The sequence below is a fragment of the Thamnophis elegans genome, chromosome 12, assembly GCF_009769535.1.
Source record: "Thamnophis elegans isolate rThaEle1 chromosome 12, rThaEle1.pri, whole genome shotgun sequence".
In the NCBI taxonomy this organism is placed as follows: Eukaryota; Metazoa; Chordata; class Lepidosauria; order Squamata; family Colubridae; genus Thamnophis; species Thamnophis elegans.
In genome coordinates this window covers 30,120,694-30,141,516 of record NC_045552.1, presented here as the reverse complement: position 1 = coordinate 30,141,516, position 20,823 = coordinate 30,120,694, and the positions used below count along the sequence as shown (strand labels likewise).

At 50.2% G+C, this 20,823-nt stretch overlaps 1 protein-coding gene across 2 annotated transcripts in view; it reads right to left on the bottom strand.

Moving 5' to 3' along the window:
• The window catches only part of KIAA1522 (KIAA1522 ortholog), a 62,503-nt gene extending 42,006 nt beyond the window's left edge, over positions 1 to 20,497 (bottom strand). Inside the window, exon 1 of one of the 2 annotated variants that reach the window (XM_032228167.1) lies at positions 19,818 to 20,497. In XM_032228167.1, coding sequence (XP_032084058.1) covers positions 19,818 to 20,028 — 211 coding nt within the window. In that variant the 5' untranslated portion in view covers positions 20,029 to 20,497. Of the gene's footprint in view, positions 1 to 7,100; positions 7,336 to 19,817 lie in introns of those variants that run through there. The other variant, XM_032228169.1, reaches the window with a different exon arrangement.
• Between the last annotated feature and the right edge of the window lie 326 nt (positions 20,498 to 20,823).

Sequence of the window (20,823 nt, the reverse complement as noted above, 5' to 3'; positions counted from 1 at the left end):
GCCATGCACGGAAGGCTGGGTGCATGCGTGGAAGGAGTGCGTGTGGGGCGAACCGGTGGTAACAAAATATGAAACCCACGGCTGTTATAGACAATGTGGTACCCAGCTCAACAGTAGTAACTGTGGCAGGGATCTTGGAGTTTGTCCTAATGGACAATCTCTTAAATAGGAGCCAGTGATGTGCAGCAGCTGCCAAAAAAGCCAATGCAATCCTAGGCTGCATTTAATACAGGAATGGTATCAAGGTCACGTGAAGTGTTAATATCGCTTTATACTGCTTTGGTAAGATCATTTTTGGAATGCTATGTCCAGTTTTGGTCACTACAATGAAAAAAGAAAGAGCACAGAAACAAAGACTAGACTAGAGGCTTAAAAAACAAATTCCCAAAAGGAACTGGGTATGTCTAGTCTAACAAAGAGGTGACAAGATAGCAGTGTTGCAATATTTGAGGGGCTGCCATAAAAAAGAGTGAGTCAAACTATTCTCCAAAGCACCAGATGGCAAGACAAGAATCAATGAATGGAAACTAATCAAGGAGAGAAGCAATCTAGAAACTAAGGAGGAATTTCTTGACAGTGAGAACAATAAGTCAATGGACTGGCTTCCCTCCAGAAGTTGTGGATGCTCCATCACTGGAGGCTTTCAAGAGACTGGGCAGCCCCTTGTCCGGAATGGTATAGTGTCTCCTGCTTGGACAAGCAGTTGGACTAGAAGACCTCCAAGATCCCTTCAAACTCTGTTATTCTCTTACTCTGTTATTATTGGTCCATCTACCACATGACAGCCAAGGATTCTTCCTTCCTTCTTTCAGGTACCAAATGGGAAAACCTACAAACCTCACTCACAGGGAAGTCCTTCCCTTCCCTGTAACAACTTTCCCAGCTGTACAAAAAATGGAATGGCTTCCACTTCATCTGTCTTAAAAGGCATCCCTGTCCATCCCTTTCTCCTTGTGTGCTATGTCTTTCGTCTCTTCATTTTTAGTTGCAAATGTTTATAAACCAGCTTTTGGCTAAAGAGGGGGATAAATATGTATTAAATAAACAAAATGCACTGAACTTTGCAGCATAAATGAAGAGGCAATTCTCGGCTGCCAGGAAGCTTACAAAACTGAACCCCCCTATCTCAATTCGTCCACAGAAGCTTTGTGTAAGAGGATAAGGGGCTATTTTGGCAGGACTGCCTGTTTTCAAACAGTTTTTAAATAGCCCCTGAAGTCTCTGAGCACGAGAGGAATGCATTTGCTTCAGCCCAGCAGCACCTCTAACCACACAGATTTATGTTGAACGAATGGACTTCCTTCCAGGTCATGGGGTGCAACTTCCAGGGAGATAAATCTCCCTCTGCCCCCCCCCCATCTCAATTGGTATCTGAAAAAGAATCAGGCTCTTTTAAAAGTACAAACTATGAAACAAACGCAAAACCTCTGCATTTCTGCCATTTGGAAAAAACACAACTGTAGGTTAAAAAAAACCTTCCCCTGGTCAGGTGCCCCCAGAAGGTGTGGGTCTTCAGTTTCCATTGGCTGGGAGTCCTGGCTAGGCGTTGTAGGGATGAGGTCCCAAACACCTGGAAAACATCAGGCTGAGGGAGGGGTTTGAATAGGAGCCATTCCCCACATTACAGCCCTGGGAGCTTTTCCAACATATCAGCCTTCACTTGCTTAACGTCCCTACAATTCCCACCCTGTTTATGCCAAGAGGGGAGTCCCACAGTGGACAGGGATGTCCATGGAGGATGGTCATCATAGTCCAGATGGATCGCCCCTGAACAAAACTCTTTCTCCTGGGGCTTTCTTGGGACCATTGTGGCCACCAGCTTGGCTAACTATCAGTCCCCTGCAGACACTCCTGGTGGGCAGAAGGGGAGAGTGAGGCCACTGCTGCCATGATGTCCTTGTTGCAGGCCAGCAAGATCAGCAGCCAAGGAAGCTGGAAGGAACCAAGGAAGTCAACCTCCCAAAGCTGCTGTGGGTGTCTACTGCCTGCCTATGAATCAGTCAGTCACTTGACTCACCCTCTGCAACCCCCACCAAAGCCACAGCCACATCCAGACTCTTGGGGAGCCTTTGCTTTTAAGCTGGGCATCACTGCAGATCCCTAACAGGAGCCCAGCGGGAGGGAGGGAACTAAATGGAAAGAAGCCAAAAAGGGCCTGTGTGGCCCTCTTAGCTTTTCTATTCAGGGGATGAGACCTTCACAAGCCAGCTTGTGTTACAGGAACCAGGCTAGAAACCAGGAGACTGTGAGTTCTAGTCCCGTCTTAGGCATGAAGCCACCTGGATGACCTTGGACCAGTCACTCTCAGCCCTAGGAACCGACACTGTGGATGGTTGGGGAATTCTGGGAGTTGAAGTCTATATATCTTAGAGCTGTCAAAGTTGAGGAACACTGCAAGTCACATCTGAAAAACCTTGTCAAGAAAACTGTGGGGATTTGTCCAGGCAGCCTAAGAGAATTGGATGTGGAAGAAGGGGGGGGGGGACCCCATCACTAACATCAGCTTTGATGTGAGAGGAAGATGAAAGTCCTCGGTTTGTTTCTTAGTTGCAGGGGAGCCCAGCAGTGGGGACAACCCTGTCTGGCCCAGAATTAAGTCAGGTTGGTCAAGTTGGCAGGGCTGGCACTCCTTTGGATTCTGCCTCCAAGAGAGATACTGGAAGTATGCAGGAACACCCCCCATTGCGCCCGTCCTCAAAGGTTTTGCCTTTGGAGAAAACGGTGCCACCAGAAGCCACCTGATTTTTGCATTCCAACCCCTGAAGTCATGCTTGATTGAAGGGCAAATGTCAGCTAGGTAACAGTTCTGATCTGATGTGAGTGGGGAAACTACATACTGTAAAGGGCAGGCAGAGTTAGTGTTTGGATGGGGCACCATCCTGAAATCCAAGAGATATAGGCAAGACTGATACAGGGGGAAGGCAATGTAAAGCCTTTCTATGTTGCTACCAATTAAACTGTACAGAGACTGAGTCCTCCAGCAGCAGGGGCTGCGGCACATTCAGAAGGAAGCTAGGAAGACAAACAACTTCTGTCACACAGACAATAATTCTCAGCCTTGGCAACTTTTAAGATGTGTGGACCTCAACTCCCAGAATTTCCCAGCCAGCGTAGTTGACTGAGGAATTCTGGGAGTTGACATCCACATATCTTAAAGTGGCCGAGTTGCAGAAACACTGTTTTAAAGCACAAGATATTTTCTCTTTATCGATGGACCGATTTGAAGATCTCCTTCTCCCACCAGATTATGCTGGAACTTTATGAAATAAAGGAAAACAAACTGTGCCTGTTTCTAGCCAAGATTCTGGAGCCATGCAGGAGGTCAGATGCTAACTAAATGGGATGTGTGGAGGAGAGGCAGGAGGGAATGAAATCAAAGCAGCAGCTGCAACTGTGCAATGAAAACTCCATCTAAAAAAGGGAGGAACCTTGCACAGTTGCTGATGCCATCTTGACTTTTTGGACTTCCTGTGCGCCCCTCCCTCCCCCAACACTTCTAAGCAGGAGTTAATATTCCTATTGTTGTTGCTGTTGTTTGGAAAATCATTTCATTTGAGTTGTGGCATCAAGAGTAAAGCTGAATTTGATTTCAGCAACATTAAATAAATATGTAGAATAAGGTTATGACAGTTATGATGCAGTGCTTAAAGGTGCTGAATTTCAAGCTGGGAGATCCTCCATTCTAATCCTGCCCTAGAAGCCATCTGGGGGGACTTGGGCTCTCTCACTGGAAGGAGGTGGCACATCCAAATATCTTGCACAGAAAACAGCAGAGACTTGTCTGAGCACCCACCAGAAGTCAAAATTGACTTGAAAGCTCAAATGGAAGGGGTCTGTCCTCCAATCACCTTAAGGCATATGTGGTGTGAAGTGGGGAGACGGCTCTTCTCTCCCCTGGGCTTCATTTTCAGGATCCTTGACATAGAGCAGCATTTCCCAACTTCTGGCAACTTTAAGACCTGTGGACTTCAACTCCCAGAATCCCCCAGCCAGCTTGGCAACCACTAAGCTTCGAGGTTCCCTGTTCATGGAATTTACATGCTGAGAGCATTTTCACCAACCTGTCACCCTTTTGCTCCTGGGCATCTGGAGGCGGAAGAAATTGGAAACTGGAACTCTGTCACCTGTTTCAGGACTAAGCACCCAATTCTTGTTAAACCCTGTAGAGCCTTTCCAAAATTTTTCCTACTTCCTTTCTTTTCTTTCCCTGGCAGGCCACATTCATTAAGCTCAGTTGCTTCCTGTGGCCTGGGAGGGAGGCTTTGGAATCTGGCCCCACCTCTGTGGTCATTTCATCTGCTGCTTTACACAACCAGCCCTGTCCCAACCACATTCAAAACCATGTTTTGGAGGGCAGACTCCTGCAGTCTGAATTCCTACATGGCTATGGCTGCATTCACACAACTTTCATCCATTGTCTGCATTTGCACAATGCACTGGACTGTAAAGTAACCAACCAGACTGAAGTTGGAGAGAATACTAGCCCACAAAAACCAACTAAAAACCAACCAAGATTAAAAAGAACCACTGGCAGCGAGTTGAGCAAATAGAGCAACTGGGCTTGTATCTGAGTTTTAAGTGTGGTGTGTAGAACACTGCTACTAAGTCAGAAGGTAGCTGGTGTTTGTTTTGTAAACGTGAGCAGTGTCTGAATCTTTATTTATGACTTATTATTATTTCATATTGTTACTATTACATATGAACTCAGGCAGCTGTCGTTTCTCAATTTGTTAAGCAAAGTGTAACTGCCTAATTTAGGAACCCAATCACTAAGTGAAGGTTTTATCAGAATGGAGAAAAACTGTAGGGAAAGCTTTACCCTCAAAGTTTTAGTAAATCAGGTTCCTTTCAAAGATCAGAAGAAGAAAAACTGATCAGAATATAAATTCTATTAGCCAGAAGTGCAGGACTTAATCTGACTCATGTTTAGCTGCAGATTGATTGCCACAGCGAAGGACAACCACTACAGACCAAACTGGGGGAAATTAGCAGATTAATTCTTGTCCAGACACAGTTGCAGTGAAATGTTTACATTTGTTGGTTCTCTTTTCCTGTAGGGGCTTCTTTTAGCCACTGGGCAGATAAAGAGTTTGGCAAGGGGTAAACCTGCAAAGCTGGCTGGCTACCTTGTGGGGAAAACTCCCAAGCCCACCCCACTTAACTGTGCAAACTGGCACAACCAGTTGGGGTCTCTTTTGCCTCCGCTCACACCAATCTCCATGCTAGTCTTGTAGAAAGAAATGTGGGTGACACTGAATTTGCATTTGCACCCAACCTCTCTGGAACAGGGGGCTGCTGGTGATCCATTTCCCCCACAGCAGGCCAACCCAACTTTACACCAGTATGACACCCACATTTGGATCAATCCTTATTTAACGAACAGGGTGTTGGTACCATTCCAAAGTCTGAATAAAGATCAAACAACTACCTTATTAAATAAAATTCATGTTAAGGAACTGACTGACACAGGATGGGGGTATTAACCGGCCTTAACCCAAGCTAAACACACTCCTGTTTTGTGGGGAAGGTTCGTGTGTAAGGGAAACACTGGTTTCTCTTAATCAGCAGCAGCACACAATTATAACACTGCAAAATAACTCCCTAACCCCCTCCCAAAGCACGCAGTCCTAGCACGGGGCCATCAGTAGAGCAAACCTAGAACAAAATTTGGGTCCCTCATCTCTGGTGGTTCATTGGGCCAACCAACCAAGCTGGGAGAAAAAAACACTCACAAGCTTCGTGTTCCAAAGGTTCCGCATTTCTCACACCCAAAAAGCTTAGTGCTAATTAGGAGGATCTCAACAGCTGTGAAACAAGTAGCCAGCCAGTTGGGGGCTGCCTTCCCTTTTATTCATCATGATTTGCACCCATAAAATATAATCCACACGGATGGAATGAAATAACAACAATTAAAGCAATTTCTTGTCATCAACATACTCCATTATGCCAGGGCAGGGCACATAAGCACCTGCAGTGTAAAGTACAGAGCAGGGCAGAAGTCACAAAACACCGGGAAGATACAATTAGGCCAAGGCAGCAGGCACTCGCTGCCTTTCCTTCTGACTTCAGGTAACCTGCAAATCCAGCTGCTGAATGGAGGGAATGCATCATACACATTGTGATGTCACCTGCATGGTGCAAAAGGTGCAAATTACACAATTTGATGTTGACAATAGAATCAAAATTATTAACCAGTCAATCAGTCGCATAACATGGTGCACCCAATGTCCTGCTGGGCTTCATAAACCATAGTCTATGCCGAAGTCCATATAAACACAGCCAAACTCTGGCATCTTTTATCAAGTAGAGGAGTGTTTCTCCACCTGGCAACCTGAAGATGTAGGGGTTCAACTCCCAGAATTTCACAGCCAACGGGAGAATTCTGAAAGTTGAGTCCATACATCTCCACTTGCCAAGATTGAGAAACATTAAACAAGGCAAGGCTAGTGGGGCACCCTCCCTCCGAGGGTTTCATGCTCTTCAGACACACAAAGATGAGACCCAACCCATGGCACACAGCAGGCCCAGCAAACCCAGCAGCCCTGTATGGGGAATCCCAAATTCACCAATTAGAAACCAAATCACTTCCCAGACCTTCTGCAGGCACCAGCACAACTGCTTGACGTTTCCACAAAAGGGTGATGGGGGGGGGGGGTTGAAGCTGCAGCTGCAAGGAGGATTAAGGCAGCGTCCCCTCCCCCACTGCCTGGGCTCTCCGGGGCTCCCGGTGTTGCCCAAACTTTCTGGGCTTTGCAGCTCCCAAGGAGAGCCCTTGCCCTTCAGCGGGAGGCAGAGAGCAGGCGCAGAGGGCAGCTCCGGCCGGGGATCCCCGAAAGGCAGAATCGCCGCGGGGCTCAAGCGGAACCGCAATGCAGCGTCTGGCAAGAGGGCCTCTGAGCGCGTGCCGAGCGCCGCCCCGTCACCCCGCTGCCGCCTGTGTACCGGCCGGGAGCCTGGGAGGCGAGGGTTGCCTCCGGGGGAAGGCGGGAGGAGCCGCCTGGAATCCCTGGACGGCGCCCTTCGTCGGGCTCTGCCGGGAGGCTTCCGCCCCGCGAACAGCTGCCCCGCCTGCAACCGCCACCCCACCTGTCCGGCCCTACCTGTCCTTGCCCAGTGGGCGCGGGCGAAGCTCCAGAAGGCCCAGGGCCGGGCGCCGGGAGCGCTGCGCTTGCGGGACGCGTTGCCCATGGCCGCCTCGGCCGCCCCCCACCCCCACCCCGCCCGGCTGCGGACAGAAGGGGGAGAGGAGGGGGGGCGCTACATGAAAGCGCGGGAGCCCCGAGCGCCTCCCTGCTCCAGCGGAGCCTGGGCGGCCGCTCAGCTACCCCCGGCGCTGCCTCGCCACCTGCCCGCGGAACCAATGGAGGGACCGGGGAGGAGCCCGAAGCTTCCCCGCCGCCCCGCTCCCTTGTCAGGTGGCTTCTCCGGGGCCGCTGCTCCTGTGTTCGGCCCCCCCGGGACCAAACCGCTCAGCTGGGTCCTGGGCTGGGAATCAGGAGACGGTTTATGGCAGTCGCCCCCACCCGCCGGTTTTGCCAAATAATAGTTTCTGGAATCCCTGCCCATTGGCCAAGTTGGCTGAGTCTCATGGGATTTAGAGTCCAACTACACATGGACTCGGTTTGCATCCATTTGGACCAGGACTTCGTGGTCACAAGAAATAGGGATTATTTCTTTAGACACACAGTGTCCAGATGTGAAGACTTCCTTGGTTCACACCTGAACACAGGAAGGGAGCAACATAGCTACAGATATTCACTGCCATAGCAAAGAGCAATGCGGTTTCATTAACCTGGGTTCAGAGACTAGCATGTTACCTGAGCCTAGAGATTTTTCCCACCCATTCAGAAATTAAATTATACTTGTGCAATCAAATTGTGTATTGTTATCCTGGCACTAGAGGATTATGATGGATGGATCTAAGCACCAGGCATCCTAAAGAGTCTTAAGCTGTAAACATCTTCATCAATGAAGCACATTCCCATCCATCATTCTGACCTCCTGAAGGGCCTCGCCCATTTTCTATGAATGCGACTGTTTCATGAACTAAATTTGAATCAGAAATCCTTACAGATAGTCCTTGATGTACAACCATTCATTTAGTGACAGTTCAAAGTTACAATGAGCCACGGTGGTGCAGTGGTTAGAGTGCAGTAGTGCAGGCTACTTCTACAATTTAGTAGTTCAAACCTCACCAGGCTCCAGGTTGACTCAGCCTTCCATCCTTCTGAGATGGAACAGAAATTTTGGGCTCAGTTGTGGTCATAAGTCAAGAACTACCTGTCATTGGCAAACATTAAAAAACTCAATCCATCACAACCTTTTTCTCTTTGAGTGTTCGGGCCATCCCTGACTCCTGGCTTCCAAGCAGGGGCATCCCTAGAGCCTTCTTGAGCAACACACCTCAAACAAAGGCAAGGGGGATCTTGATGTTTTTGATACATGTGGCTCCTGCCTTGCTTCCAAGTGCCGAAGTAATTTGGAAATGTTCTTGGAAGGGAGTGAATGGCTCTGGGGGCAGGGTGATATTTTTATCTTTAAAAAAGGAAAATGGTGCATTAGGCTTAATAGAGACTTAATGAACCTATTTTGCTTCTCATTTTTGCTTTTTCAAAAATTCAAAAACCACACAACCAATTTTGGTCACGTCATCCAGAGGCCACAAAAAAGCGGCTGATTAGGAAAGCTGCCTGCCCCTCTATTAAGAACGGGAGAGAGGGGGAAAGAGATTAATTTTGGTGGCCCTTCTCTATCTAGAAAAATTGCAGGAATTCCCATTCACTTTAGGTGCAGCCAAGAAGATGATGGTGTAGCGGCCGGCATTGACCTCCGTGGAGATATGGCCAAGCAAAGAGAAACTCTGGTTCCTTGGCTGACCTTCTGCAAAGTTTTCTCCTTGAAGCTACTCTGCTGTACAGGAAGCCCTTGAATTACAACCATTGGAAGAAACAACAGCACTGAAAAAATTGGCTAATAAGCAGCACTTACAATGTTGCAGCATCCCCAGGTGGTCAAAATGTGTGTGCTTGGCATGTGTTTACGGTCATTGCAGTGTCCCAGGCTATGTGGCCCATTGGCAAACTTCCCAGATGGCTTCTAACAAGCAAAATCAACGGAAGTTGGATTCGTTTAACAACTCCCTGATTCACTTAACAACTGCAGCAATTCACTTCACAATCATGGCAAAAGTCATAAAATGGGGTGCGACCCACTTTAACTATTGCCTTGCTCAACGATGGAAATTCTTCACCCCACTTGTGGTCAGAGGTCAAGGACCACCTGTACCGTACAGCAAGCAGAATGTCCATCACAGACACAAGGGCCATTCCGTCTCCTCCTCAATCTCCTGGCCTGCAAGCACTCGCCTTTTGCCTCCAAACAAGCTTCCCTCAGTGCACCATGCTTTACAAGAGCACCCCCTAAAAATACTTAACTATATACTTTCGAAGAAGCAGCACATTTTCAAAGAGTTTTATTTGTAAGTCAATGTGAAGTGCAGGGGGGAAATTCTCCCAAGGATTTGAAGCCTTCAGAGCCTTGTTGGAAGCCTCCCCTGTGTGGGGAGGCTTTCATTGCTTCCCTGACCCACTGCATGCAGTGACCCACTATGAAGACAGGCATATTTTCCAGGAAACCCAGCAATCCCCTAGCCAGTTTGGGCCAATCCTGTTAGATCCCAGAAGCAAATCCTACTAGGGGTCAAGAAGAACAAAGTCTTCCACTGAGATCCACTTTTGGCTCTACCCAGCGTTTTGGAACAGAGAGAAAATATGGAAAGCCTTGAGTTGCCCCAGAGGTGGATCCAGCTCAGAAAGCTGTCTGAAGCCGCTCCTGCTCAGAGTGGACTTAAGCTCCCACCCTGGCTGAGAGCTGAAAAGGGAAAGGCAGGGAAGCTGATTAAGTGAAAGTCTTGAGTCAAGTTATGGGTCATTGCAAGTTTGCTGGGGAAGGCAGCTTCAGGAGCAGCCGCATCGGTTTACAAAGGAGCATTGCAGCCTCTGAGAGCAAAGCCCTTCCTTCCTCTGAAGGGAACAAAGGCTTACCTGCTGCTGAAACAAAAACAGGAGGTTAAGATCTGAAATCATTAACAGAAATGAGCCAGGAAGCTCCCAGCTCTTTCCTGCTGAAACCTGATTTTGCCCCTCCACCCCCACTCTGCTCCCCCAGGGCACCTGCCTCCTCCTTCCTCCTCTTGCAACCCAGAGCAATGGAAAAAGAGACCGGTGTGTCCTGTGTCCCTTTCACGGGATCCACCCCGGGGTGAGGTTGCCTAAGATGACACTCTCACAAATTGCCCCTGGATTCCTCACGTGCAAAAGCAGCCTACAGAAACTCCAGCACTGGTTGGACGAGTCCCGTCTGCTGCCGACGTGGGTGTTTGCTCAGTTCTTAGTCTTCCTCCTTCTCAAAGACCAAACTGTCTTAAGAAGGAAGCCTCCTTAAGCCCAGAAACCTGACTCCACAACCATCCTGAGCTCTAAAAAAATCAGGTGTTGTTGTTGCACAAGGACCTCCTCTCCCACCTTCGGGTGGAAAAGACACACGTCTCTTTGTTAGCCAAGCAACTCTGCCTTTTCCAGCAGAAGCCAGGTGCAAAGTTCTTACGAGTCTCCCTCTCAGAAATGTCATTCTCAGCTCTCATAATCCTGCAAACTAACCACAATATTTCCCAACAATGAGTCCCTGGAAACCAGTTTTGCAATCCAGCTCAGGGTGCCAACAATATCCTTCAACCAATTAATGAGCATGCGCACACACACACACACACACACACACACACACACACACGGGGGCGGAGGCTGCAGCCTTTTTCCTTCTTGGGAGGTACCAGCCTTCTCCAACCTGATCCCTCACATATGCTGGCCTACAAACCCATGATTCCCAGACAGCCATTGAGGCTGGAGATTACAGATATTATCATCAGTCATGAGCTAATGAGAAGGTGTCCATGAGGACAGATACATTTTCCCTTGCAGGAGCGGACAGGACCAGACCAGGATCTTTCCTTAGCCAAGACCTCCCTGCTCACCCGGAGCCTCCTCTGCTCTCCCATCTGCTGTGGGGCAAAGCCAGAGGTCAAGAGTCGCAGCATGGAGGGAAGGCGCTGGCTGTGCTCAGTGGGAAGAGTTCTAAAGCTAGCAGCATGGGAGGCGGGGGGGGGGGGTTGGGATTGACTGCTTTATGCAACATCAGGAAGCTTGGCTTTTACAAGCCAGGATGCATTATGTCTCCGCATGTCTCTGAAGTCAAACGATAGCTTGTGCATTTTGAATAATGGCAGATTGAGGGCGATGGTTTAAAAAAGGGCAACTGTTTGGAGGAAGAGATGTCTGTTGTCTTGCCCTTGTTTTTAACAATGGCCATGATCTGCTAAGCCCCAGGAGCCCCCCAGAAACATCAGCTGCCCCCCTTGCCCACCCCAGAATGTCCACAGGAAAGTCATCAACGGGGAGAATAGCATCACATAGGATGTGACTGATTTAGTTGCAACATGATATCATGATCTGATGAGGCAAAAGTGCCTCGTTCCCATCATGACATAACGCAGCCTGTATAATGGAGGCCCTCCACCCCACCACCCCACCCCCAGCCAGGCTGCCCAACTCAGCTCATTCGCTCCATCTGCAATGCAGCAGGCTCCTGAAAGGCTCTTCTTCACCTAGAGTTGTGTGAGTGTGTTAGGGAATGTCAGGGGATGATGGGCTGGTTCCACCACAAAACCGCGATGCCCTTATCCGCGCCGACATAAGTGCGGAGGCAAATCCGCGGCGTCCGAAGCGCTAAGAAAAAAACGACCCTACCGCCGCGACAACAGCGCAGTGACAGAAGGGTCCAGCAGCAGCAGCCCGTGGGAAGGGGTTTTCTTCTGGGTAGATAAATTCAGGTTGGGCAATGAAATATCTTTTCTTCCTGCGGTATGAAACAGGCTGATAATTTTTCCTTTCCTGAAACTGTTAGAGCCTCTCCCTGCCTATACAAAGGTTGATCCCAACATTTCAACTGTTCAGTCTTTGTGCCAACATCTACCTGGCTGAGTTCCTCTCCTCTGTTTATGAGACTGCATAAATTATGCCATTTGCAGTCTCTTCCTTCTCAAGCAAGCCTCTCCAATTAACCCTTTACGAGGCAGAATTGGCACTTTGGATCTTTTACTGAAAAAAATAACTGGGTTTTTCAGATGGTAATGGTCTTAACTGCATCGTCTCCAGATCTGGAGGATCACAGAATTGCATCTGTGAGACGGCAGCTCTACACAATTTATATATTTATCAAATAAATAAGCAATGTATGACTGACACTCCCTCCCCCCCTCCATGTCTCTGTTCAACTGGGAGACCCACTGCTACCTAAGTCCCCCTTTCCCAGTCTGTGCCACCCTGTAGGGCAGGAAGGAAGAAGCGGTGTGCTATACATCTGGAGGCACCATGGGGAGAGAGGGTCAAAAAAGCCAGAAAGTGGCAGGCCTACTGGATACAGGTGCTTACAGGGCACAGTCAAAGTCAAAATGGCAGCCACAATGGTGTGGGTGAAGTGTGGCCCATTTCATCTGCTCCCTACAGATGCCCCTAAAGGCAGAGAAGAGAAACGTCCTGCTAATCTCAAGTCTCCTTGGGTGATGATGCCCAGCCACATCTGGCTTTCCAGAGTGGGTGGTCTCAGATACCTGCAGGGCATGTTTGGCGTGTGATGGATGGAGCAGCTCCTGGACGACCTTAGGGCATGTCATTCGCCAGCCACCCAGCGGGACAATCTGACCAATGATATTGTAAGCTGTCAAAAGGGGTAAATGGGCCCTGTTGAGCCCCAACCACCAGGACATCTAACATGTACTCCATCCCACATGCATGGAAAGGTTCCAGGTAATCTGCTTTCTGGCATCTTCTGCACCTGATTCCTCCTCTCCCTCCAGATGACCTTCCCTGTAGTTGGGGATCCAACTCACAGTCCCCGGTGCCTCCTTCTTCCCTCACCCCCTCCCAGAAAGAGGCTACCCTTTCAAATTGAAATGTCAGAGACTTACTAGAGTTACTTCATGAAATTACAAATTGACTTAAAGGAAGCTGAGAATTTCAAGAAAACAGGAGGAGGTATTAGAAGAAAACAGGAATTAGAATATTATTGATGGGCCTTAAGGACGAGTGTGAGGAAGAAAGAATATAAAATGGATTTATCTGATCATAGTTAAAAATGAGTTTTGTTTCTGGCAATGTTTGTGGTTATCCAAATTGTATATTTTTCATTTTGGAAATGCCTTATGGTGTAATGGATTCATTTTCAATATGTAAATAAAGTTTTATTCTTTTGATTATTACGTAATAGTTTTAAATTCTTTTTTGCATTGCTTAATTGTTAGGAGAGGGTTGAAGAGAGGTGGAATAAATGGAAAGCGGGACATACATTATTAGATATTTTTGTTAATTCCTTTTTCCTTTTAAGGGGGGGTTATGCCTTTAAATACTGTTTTCTTGTCTTCTATATTTTGCATTATCTGTTTAATATAATCCTTGATAAAATTATCCAAAGAGAAACTTTGCGACCTTCCAGATCTGGCTCCTCAAATACTCTCCATGGGAACCACGAGGGGTGGTGGTGGTGGGAGTCAGGCCTGAGCAGACCCCTCTCTATTTCCTCAAGAGTTCAGTGTGAATGAAACCAGGCAGTGGTGATTTAAACAAACCATGATTTAACTGTGGTGTTGACATGTTAGGAGCAGAACAAGCCAGCAGAGGCATTTGGAGGGAGGGAGGGGGCACTCTTTGGATTGATTAAAATCAAATGGCAAAGGGATCCAAGAGACGTATAGGATTCCTTGCAAAGTTGTAAAGCAGAGTGGAAGGAACCGGAAGGCCAAAGTACAAATCTCTACAAATCCTGTTGGCTTAAGACTTGGGAGGCCGGTTCAGTTCTAACTCCAGCCAGGAAGACGTCGGCTTCAGCACCTCCTGCTCAGCTTCACCTGCCTCAAAAGGCTGTTGGGAAGATAAAGCAAAGGAAGATTCCCACTAGAGCCCCTTGAGGTCCAGAGGAAAGGCTGAACAAAACAGTCACACACTGTTGGGGTGTAAAGTTGATACCCCCTCCCCCATTCCTTGCAGTGGAATCCTCTCCCCCCCCCCAATCGCTTGCCACCCTCACGGGGACATCATTCTCCACTGGCAGTACCTGCGTGGCAGAATCCTTGGTTCCTGCCTGTCCTTAAACAAGCCGCTATCTGCCCAGAGGACACAATCACGCGCGACCACTTTCCCTTTTATAGTGCTTTCTCTCCATTGTCAGCAATGCTGTAAAGCAATTCCAGAGGTTGGTCCCCGGCCCTCTTGAGTGCAACCAGCAAACGTCTCTCCCTCCCTCTCTCTCACACACACACTCCAGTAAGAGTGAGCCCTCCCATCCAGGCCCCACTGGGCCCCTCAAGGCTGCTGCAGCTGTCGAACTATCTTTGCGGCCCAGTGCCGAAAGAGTTGAAGAGGGTGCGGCCCGTCTGCACTCAGCATTTTGGAAGCCGTGAATAAGACGTGCCGGGAGACGGCGGTGATTTTATCCAGCAGAAGCCTGTTGGAGTCATCATGATCTGGCAAGCGAAGAACTTCATGTCTCCTTGGTAATCCAGAGAGAAGCTCACATGTACAGCTCCTTGCCTTCACGTGCTTCAGAGGGACTCCACCCTCAAGGGCGTCTCAAAGGGAAGGAACCCTGGTTGTCAGAATCTGCCCCTTGGCCACTTCCTCCACCATGCCCGGATTCTCACACTCCAGTGCTGTTCTCTGCACCTCTTTCCCACGTCTCTCCAGGAGTTGCTGGAGAGACTTTCCAACAGCCCCGGCTCTGTTTCCCTTCAAAGTAAAAAGGCCCTTAAAGGTCTTAGGGCTGGGAAGGATTCCCCAGGGGAGAAGCATTCATGCTAGGAACTGGTGGGTTGCTACTGGTTTTACTACCGGTTGGCTTCTCGCATATGCATGCACAGTTCAATGTAAATTGTTCTTCATGCATGTGCAAAACAATTTATAGTGAACTGTGCACACGTGGTCACTAGAAAACAACAGGGCAGCAACATCAGTAGCGGAGAGGGAACTGGTTCGGGGGGCGTGGCAAGCCTGGGTCGCTGCTGGTTCTGTGACCCAAGCAAAAATACTGTTACCGGTTTAGCCGAACCGGGCTGAACTGGGCTGAACCCACCTGATGCTGGGGGAGCAGCCCCTCTTCTCCCACTCACAGGATGGCAGGTATGGGGAAAACAGGAGGAAGAAGGAGAGTTGATTATCTTTTGTCACCTTGAGTTATTTGTAAGAAAAATAATCAAAGGGTAGAATAAATAAATAAAATGAATGTTGTTTGTACATCGCACTTTCTTCCAAAATGAGGCCAAAGTAAATATATTTTGAAAAACAGTTGAGCTGGCAGATTAATCCGCTTTCAGGAGCTTCCGCAGGAGAATATCAGTAAAAAGGATGCAGGGCTCTGATCACAAGGTCACGTCCGCCATTTTGACTTTTTTGACACACTCATGTACCCCGTGGACACCCTGCCTTGGTTTAACTTGATCTCACTTGATCTGTCCCAACAGATGAACCGGAGATCTCAAAATGGGCAGGTTTCCTTACCCCCCTAAGCAGCTTCTTGGGATTACCTTGCTGGAGGGAGGGAGAGGGAGAGGGAGAGGGGGAGGGGGAGGGGGGAGGGGGGAGGGGGGAGGGAGAGGGAGAGGGAGAGGGAGAGGGAGAGAGAGAGAGAGAGAGAGAGAGAGAGAGAGAGAGAGAGAGAACACCTTCGGGGAATCCAGTTGAGCCCATCTACCCTACAGCCAACTCCATCCTGTGCTGCCTTTACAGAAGAGACCCAACTACCAGGGAAGCAGCCCCAATGGCCTTAGGAGTCAAGAGGCCTGTCCTTGCTCAGGGCTACTTCATCTTCACCCATGCAAGTTGCAGCTCCCTCTCTTTATCCAGTCTTCTTCTGACTAACAAGTGGAACTTCAAAAAGCCAAAGTCCTCGACTTACAGCAGTTCACTTAGTGACCATTCAAAGTTACAACAGCACTAAAAAAAGTGACTGTTTTTCACACTTACAACTGTTCTTGACACCCCCATACACACGTGATCAAAATTGGCAACAGATATTTATGATAGTTGCAGCATCCCGAGGTCACATGATCCCCTTTTGCAACCTTCTCGCAAGCAAAGACAACAGGGAAGCCAGGTTCACTTAACAACTATGTTACTAACCTAACAAATGCAATGTTTCACTTAATAACTGCAGCAAGAAAAGTCGTAAAATGGGGCAAAACTCACTTAACAAATCCCAAAGGTTGCCTCTTGAAAAAAGCACCTTTGGGACAACTGTGACTGGATGACTGAGAATCTCCATAGTCACAAGAGCAAATTGTTGAGAGCCTTCTCAGTTGCTGCTCCGACATTATGGAACAACCTCCCCGTGGAGATCCGTACCCTCACCACAGTCCAGGCCTTCCGCACAGCCCTTAAGAACTGGCTATCCCGTCAGGCCTGGGGATAGGATTACTCTCACCCCGCCCGAATGTTGAGTGAATGTTGTGTTTTTATGACCAATTTTCTTTTAATCACGGTTCCTTTTTTTTAAGTCTTGTCTTGCACTCCCTTCCCTTCACTGTTGTAAGCCGCCCTGAGTCCCCTCAGGGAAAAGGGCGGCATATAAATTTCCAATAAAATCAAATCAAAATCAAATCCCCGGACAGATGGTGGCGCAGTGGTTAAATGCAGCACTGCAGGCTACTGCTAGATCAGCAGTTCAGCGGTTCAAATCTCACCGGCTCAGGGTTGACTCAGCCTTCCATCCTTCCGAGGTGGGTAAAATGAGGACCCAGATTGTTGGGGGCAATATGCTGACTCTCTGTAAACCGCTTAGAGAGGGCTGAAAGCCCTATGAAGCGGTATATAAGTCTACTGCTATTGCTATTGCTATGGTGAACAACCATGGCCAACAGACTTTCTGTCCCTTCAGCTGTGAGGAAAGGTATATTTTTCTATAGACTATACAAAGTTTTGCCAACCAGTTTTACCTCACAGCATGGGGTTTCCTTCCAAGATACATAAAGTTTCCAAAACAGATGTCCACCTCCTGCAACTATAATTTCAGGCGTGTGTTGAGACCCTCAACTCTAGAAACTGGCATTATGGCAAATCAGGCTCATCTCCTCATTCGTACTAGGAAAATAGCACTGATTTAGGTCCCAAAGTTGTGGAAGGGGGTGCAAATATTTCCGGATTGAAAAACCACTCACCAATGGCTGATGGTTTTTGAAAAAGAACACTGCCCTGTACCTGAAATTAAAAGATGTCATCGGCCTTTGCCATCTCCCAAATGTTCTTCTGAGGCTCTTTCAGAGAAAGGCGCATTAGCATATTCGCAGAGCTCCATTCCAAAACACTTTCCATGCAGTCTGGGGGGCGAGGGGCCATCTTTTACTATCTTGCCAGCAAGAGACAAAGGAGTTTGAAAACCTACAGGGAGTCCTCGACTTACAAACATTCATTTAGCGATTGTTCAAAGTTACAATGGCAGTGAAAAAAGTGACTTAAACCAATCCTCACACATATGACCTTCACAGCCTCCCTGCAATCATGTGGTCATGATTCAGGTGCTTGGCAACCAGCATGTAATGCCAACAGTTTCAGCGTTACAGAGTTATGTGATCACCAGTTGCAACTTTCTCAGCCTGCTTCCAACAAAGAAAGACAATGGGAGAAGCCAGATTCGCTTAACAACTCAGCAAAAAAGGTTGTAAAATCAAGCAGTCACCAAAATCAGCCTTCCCCACCTGCTGCCTTCTAAATACAATGGACCACAGCTCTGATCATTCTCCCAACCCCTGTAAGAGATTGACTTCTCTAAAGAACACCAGTATGGGATAGGATTCTCTAACTCAGTGTTTATCAATCCGGGCAACTTTAAGATGGGTGGACTTCAACCCCAGAATCCTCTAACCATCATGGCTGGCTGGAGAATTATGGGAGTGAAGTCTGTACATCTCAGTGGCCAAGGTTGAGACAGACTTATCTAACTGTGGACAGCACTCCTAATACCTCTTCTCTGCCTTTTAGATGGCCCTGGGATCCCCCCCCCCCCCGTGAGTTCCCTGGAATTGGGCAGCCAGGCTGAGGTCTGTACCTAGAGCAGCACTCAATTCCACACACACACCCTTGACACATCTGATGCCAAGAGGAGGGGGAAAATGCCTCCCATGAGCCTATCACTTGGATTTCCCAGGCTATGCCTGGCGGATTTTGCTTTCACGGATCCGCAATCTTGGATCTCTGGTGGCCTCTGATTTTCCTGGTGGGGGGAGGGATTAAGCATGATTCAACTTAAAGCAAGGCATAGGACCAATATTAATTCAGTTGGAAAGAACACAGACCACAGAATCCTGGAAGGGACCTCAGAGATCTTCTAGTCCGACCACCCTGCATAAGGCAGGAGATCTTATATCATTCTGGTCAGATGATCTGTGTAAGTTTTGCATTTTTAAAAGGCAGCAACCATACTAGAATTAGTTTACCTCTGCAGAAGTATAAAAAGCCTCATGACATCTTAAACATTAAGCAAGTATATTTGGCATCTGGTTGCATGGGTGACAATGTGCTTTGTCAGTATATGCCAAAATAAATGGATTCCAGTTTTGTTGTTATTTCCCCGGAGTATCTAGCTAACATATTAAAAAATGACATTATTCTCATGTTATCACTTGCTCCCCGTTCTCCTCCGAGGATCTTCAGGCCAAGGAAACTTTTTGGCCAGTTCCTGAGTCGGATCCACAAGGTCCAGCTGCCCACCTGGCATCGTGCCCCCAGTCTAATGTTCCATTCCATCTGTGTGACACACACCCTTGCACTCCCCTTTGGCGTCACTCGGCCGCGAACCCAGTGATCCAGGCAGCAGGAAATGATAAGCTCTCTCAAAGGGCGGCTTCAGCTAAGCATGTCCCAAAGGCTTCCCAAGTGGGCTACAGCATGTGTGCTATAGGTTGGCTGGTCCAGGACTTTCTCAACTCTGCTCAGGACCAACTGCATGGACCAACCAGCCACTCCACACACATTCCTTTCTACCCCTCAATCCAAAGTCCTAAGGGAGAACAGCAGCCTTCCTTCCCCAGCAAGATGACCGGGTCAGCGTTGGACCCGGTTTGCATCATGTGTTGCAAAGCTTCCTCCCTCGTTGGGGGGATCTGGAGCTGCACCCGGGTTCTCCCAGGATCCCTGACCCGAGGACTCGAAGGAACGGCCGCCGAGAAGCCTGGGCCTTGGCAGGAAAGGCATTTGCAAAGGGGAATTAGAGGCCCACATCTGGCACGGCCGGCAGGAACCGGCCGGCTGCAGCCCAACCCCAGAACAAGACCGCCTGTCCAAACTGCACACGGCGCGCCCAACCGGGGTTGCCGCCGGATGGTTTAGTGCCCTTTGCCCACCTGAGCAGCCCCGGGCCTTTCCCTCACCTCAGAGACCGCAAAGAAGCGGGGCTCCGCCTCCCCCGCCTGCTCTGCTCCGAGGGGCGCCGGCCGAGGGAAGGCAGCCGGACGGGCAGGTGGCGTCAAGGCTGAAGCGGCTTCGGCTCCGGGAGAGGCGAGGACGGAGCCCGCAACGGAGGAAGGAGCAACAGGCTGGCGCTGCAACTTCGGGGGACGAGAGCTGGCTGGGTGCGCGGCTTCAGCCCCTCCGCTCCGCAGCCCTCGCGGGAGGGCAGAGTCCGGCGGGACCCCGAAAGAGCCCCCGCTTCACCGCCCCCTCCCCTCCCCCAGGCTACGAGCCGCCCCCGCTGCCCCCCCCCGCCTCTGGGCCCGGCCTCACCTTTGCCCTGGCGCCGCTCCTCTCGCTTCTTGCCCTCCGCAGGGGGCGCTCCGGGCTGCTCGCCCGCCGCCGCCTTCTTCCGCCGGCCCCGCAGCCAGCTGAAGGCCCGGCGCAGGCTGGACGAGCCGGACTTGGGCTTCTTCTTCTTGGGCGGGGGGGCGCCGGGACTCTTCTCCACGGGGGCCGCCGCAGGTGCGCTCTTGGCCGACATCTCGGGGCGGGGGAGGCGGCGGCCGGCCGGGGTGCGGCGGGGGCGAGCTCTGGGGTGGCGCGGCCCCGCCTCTCCCTCGGCCGGGCTCAGTGGCCGTGGGCAGCCGGCACCGGGACCCCCATCCGAAGCCCCGCCCGCTTCGGCGCCTTGCCTCAGGAGCGTGCGGGGGCCCGGCTGCTGCTGCGCCGCGATGCCCCCGCCGCCCGCTCAAGTTTGCCCGAGCAGAGCGGGTGTCACCCGGTGGGGCCGCTGTGAGTCCTTCTCCCGCGGTGGGCGATGCCGGATCGGAGAGACGCGAAGAAGAGGCGCTGCAATCGCCGCCGCCGGGGAAAGTTTCGGCCGGACCGGAGGGCGTGTGGGGAGGCCGGGCGGGGCCTGCGGAGCGCAGCGGGGTGTGGAAAGCTCCCCCTCCGACACTCCGCCTCCGCCGCGCTTCGCTCCGAAGATCCCCCTGCAGCCGCCGCCGTTCCAACCTCGCGATCGGCCGGCCGCGTCTTCGGCTCGCGAGGGGCTCCCCCTGCCGAGGTGAGAGAGCCGCGCGGTGGGGCCGGGCCGGCGCGGGGAGTTCTGGCCAGGGCGGGCCGGTTCCTGCCAGCGGGAAGGGAACCTCGGCCGGCTTCGGCCCTGGAATGACGGAGAGCGCGGGCAGAGTTCGGCGGGGCGCCTCTTGGCCGTCGATGCGGACTCCACGGGCCGATCGTGGCAACTTCCCCCCTCCCGGGCTCTCCGGCCGCCCGATCCTCACGGGGCGAAGCAAGCGGTGGATCTGCCGGTCCAGCTTCCCGAAGGGGGCTG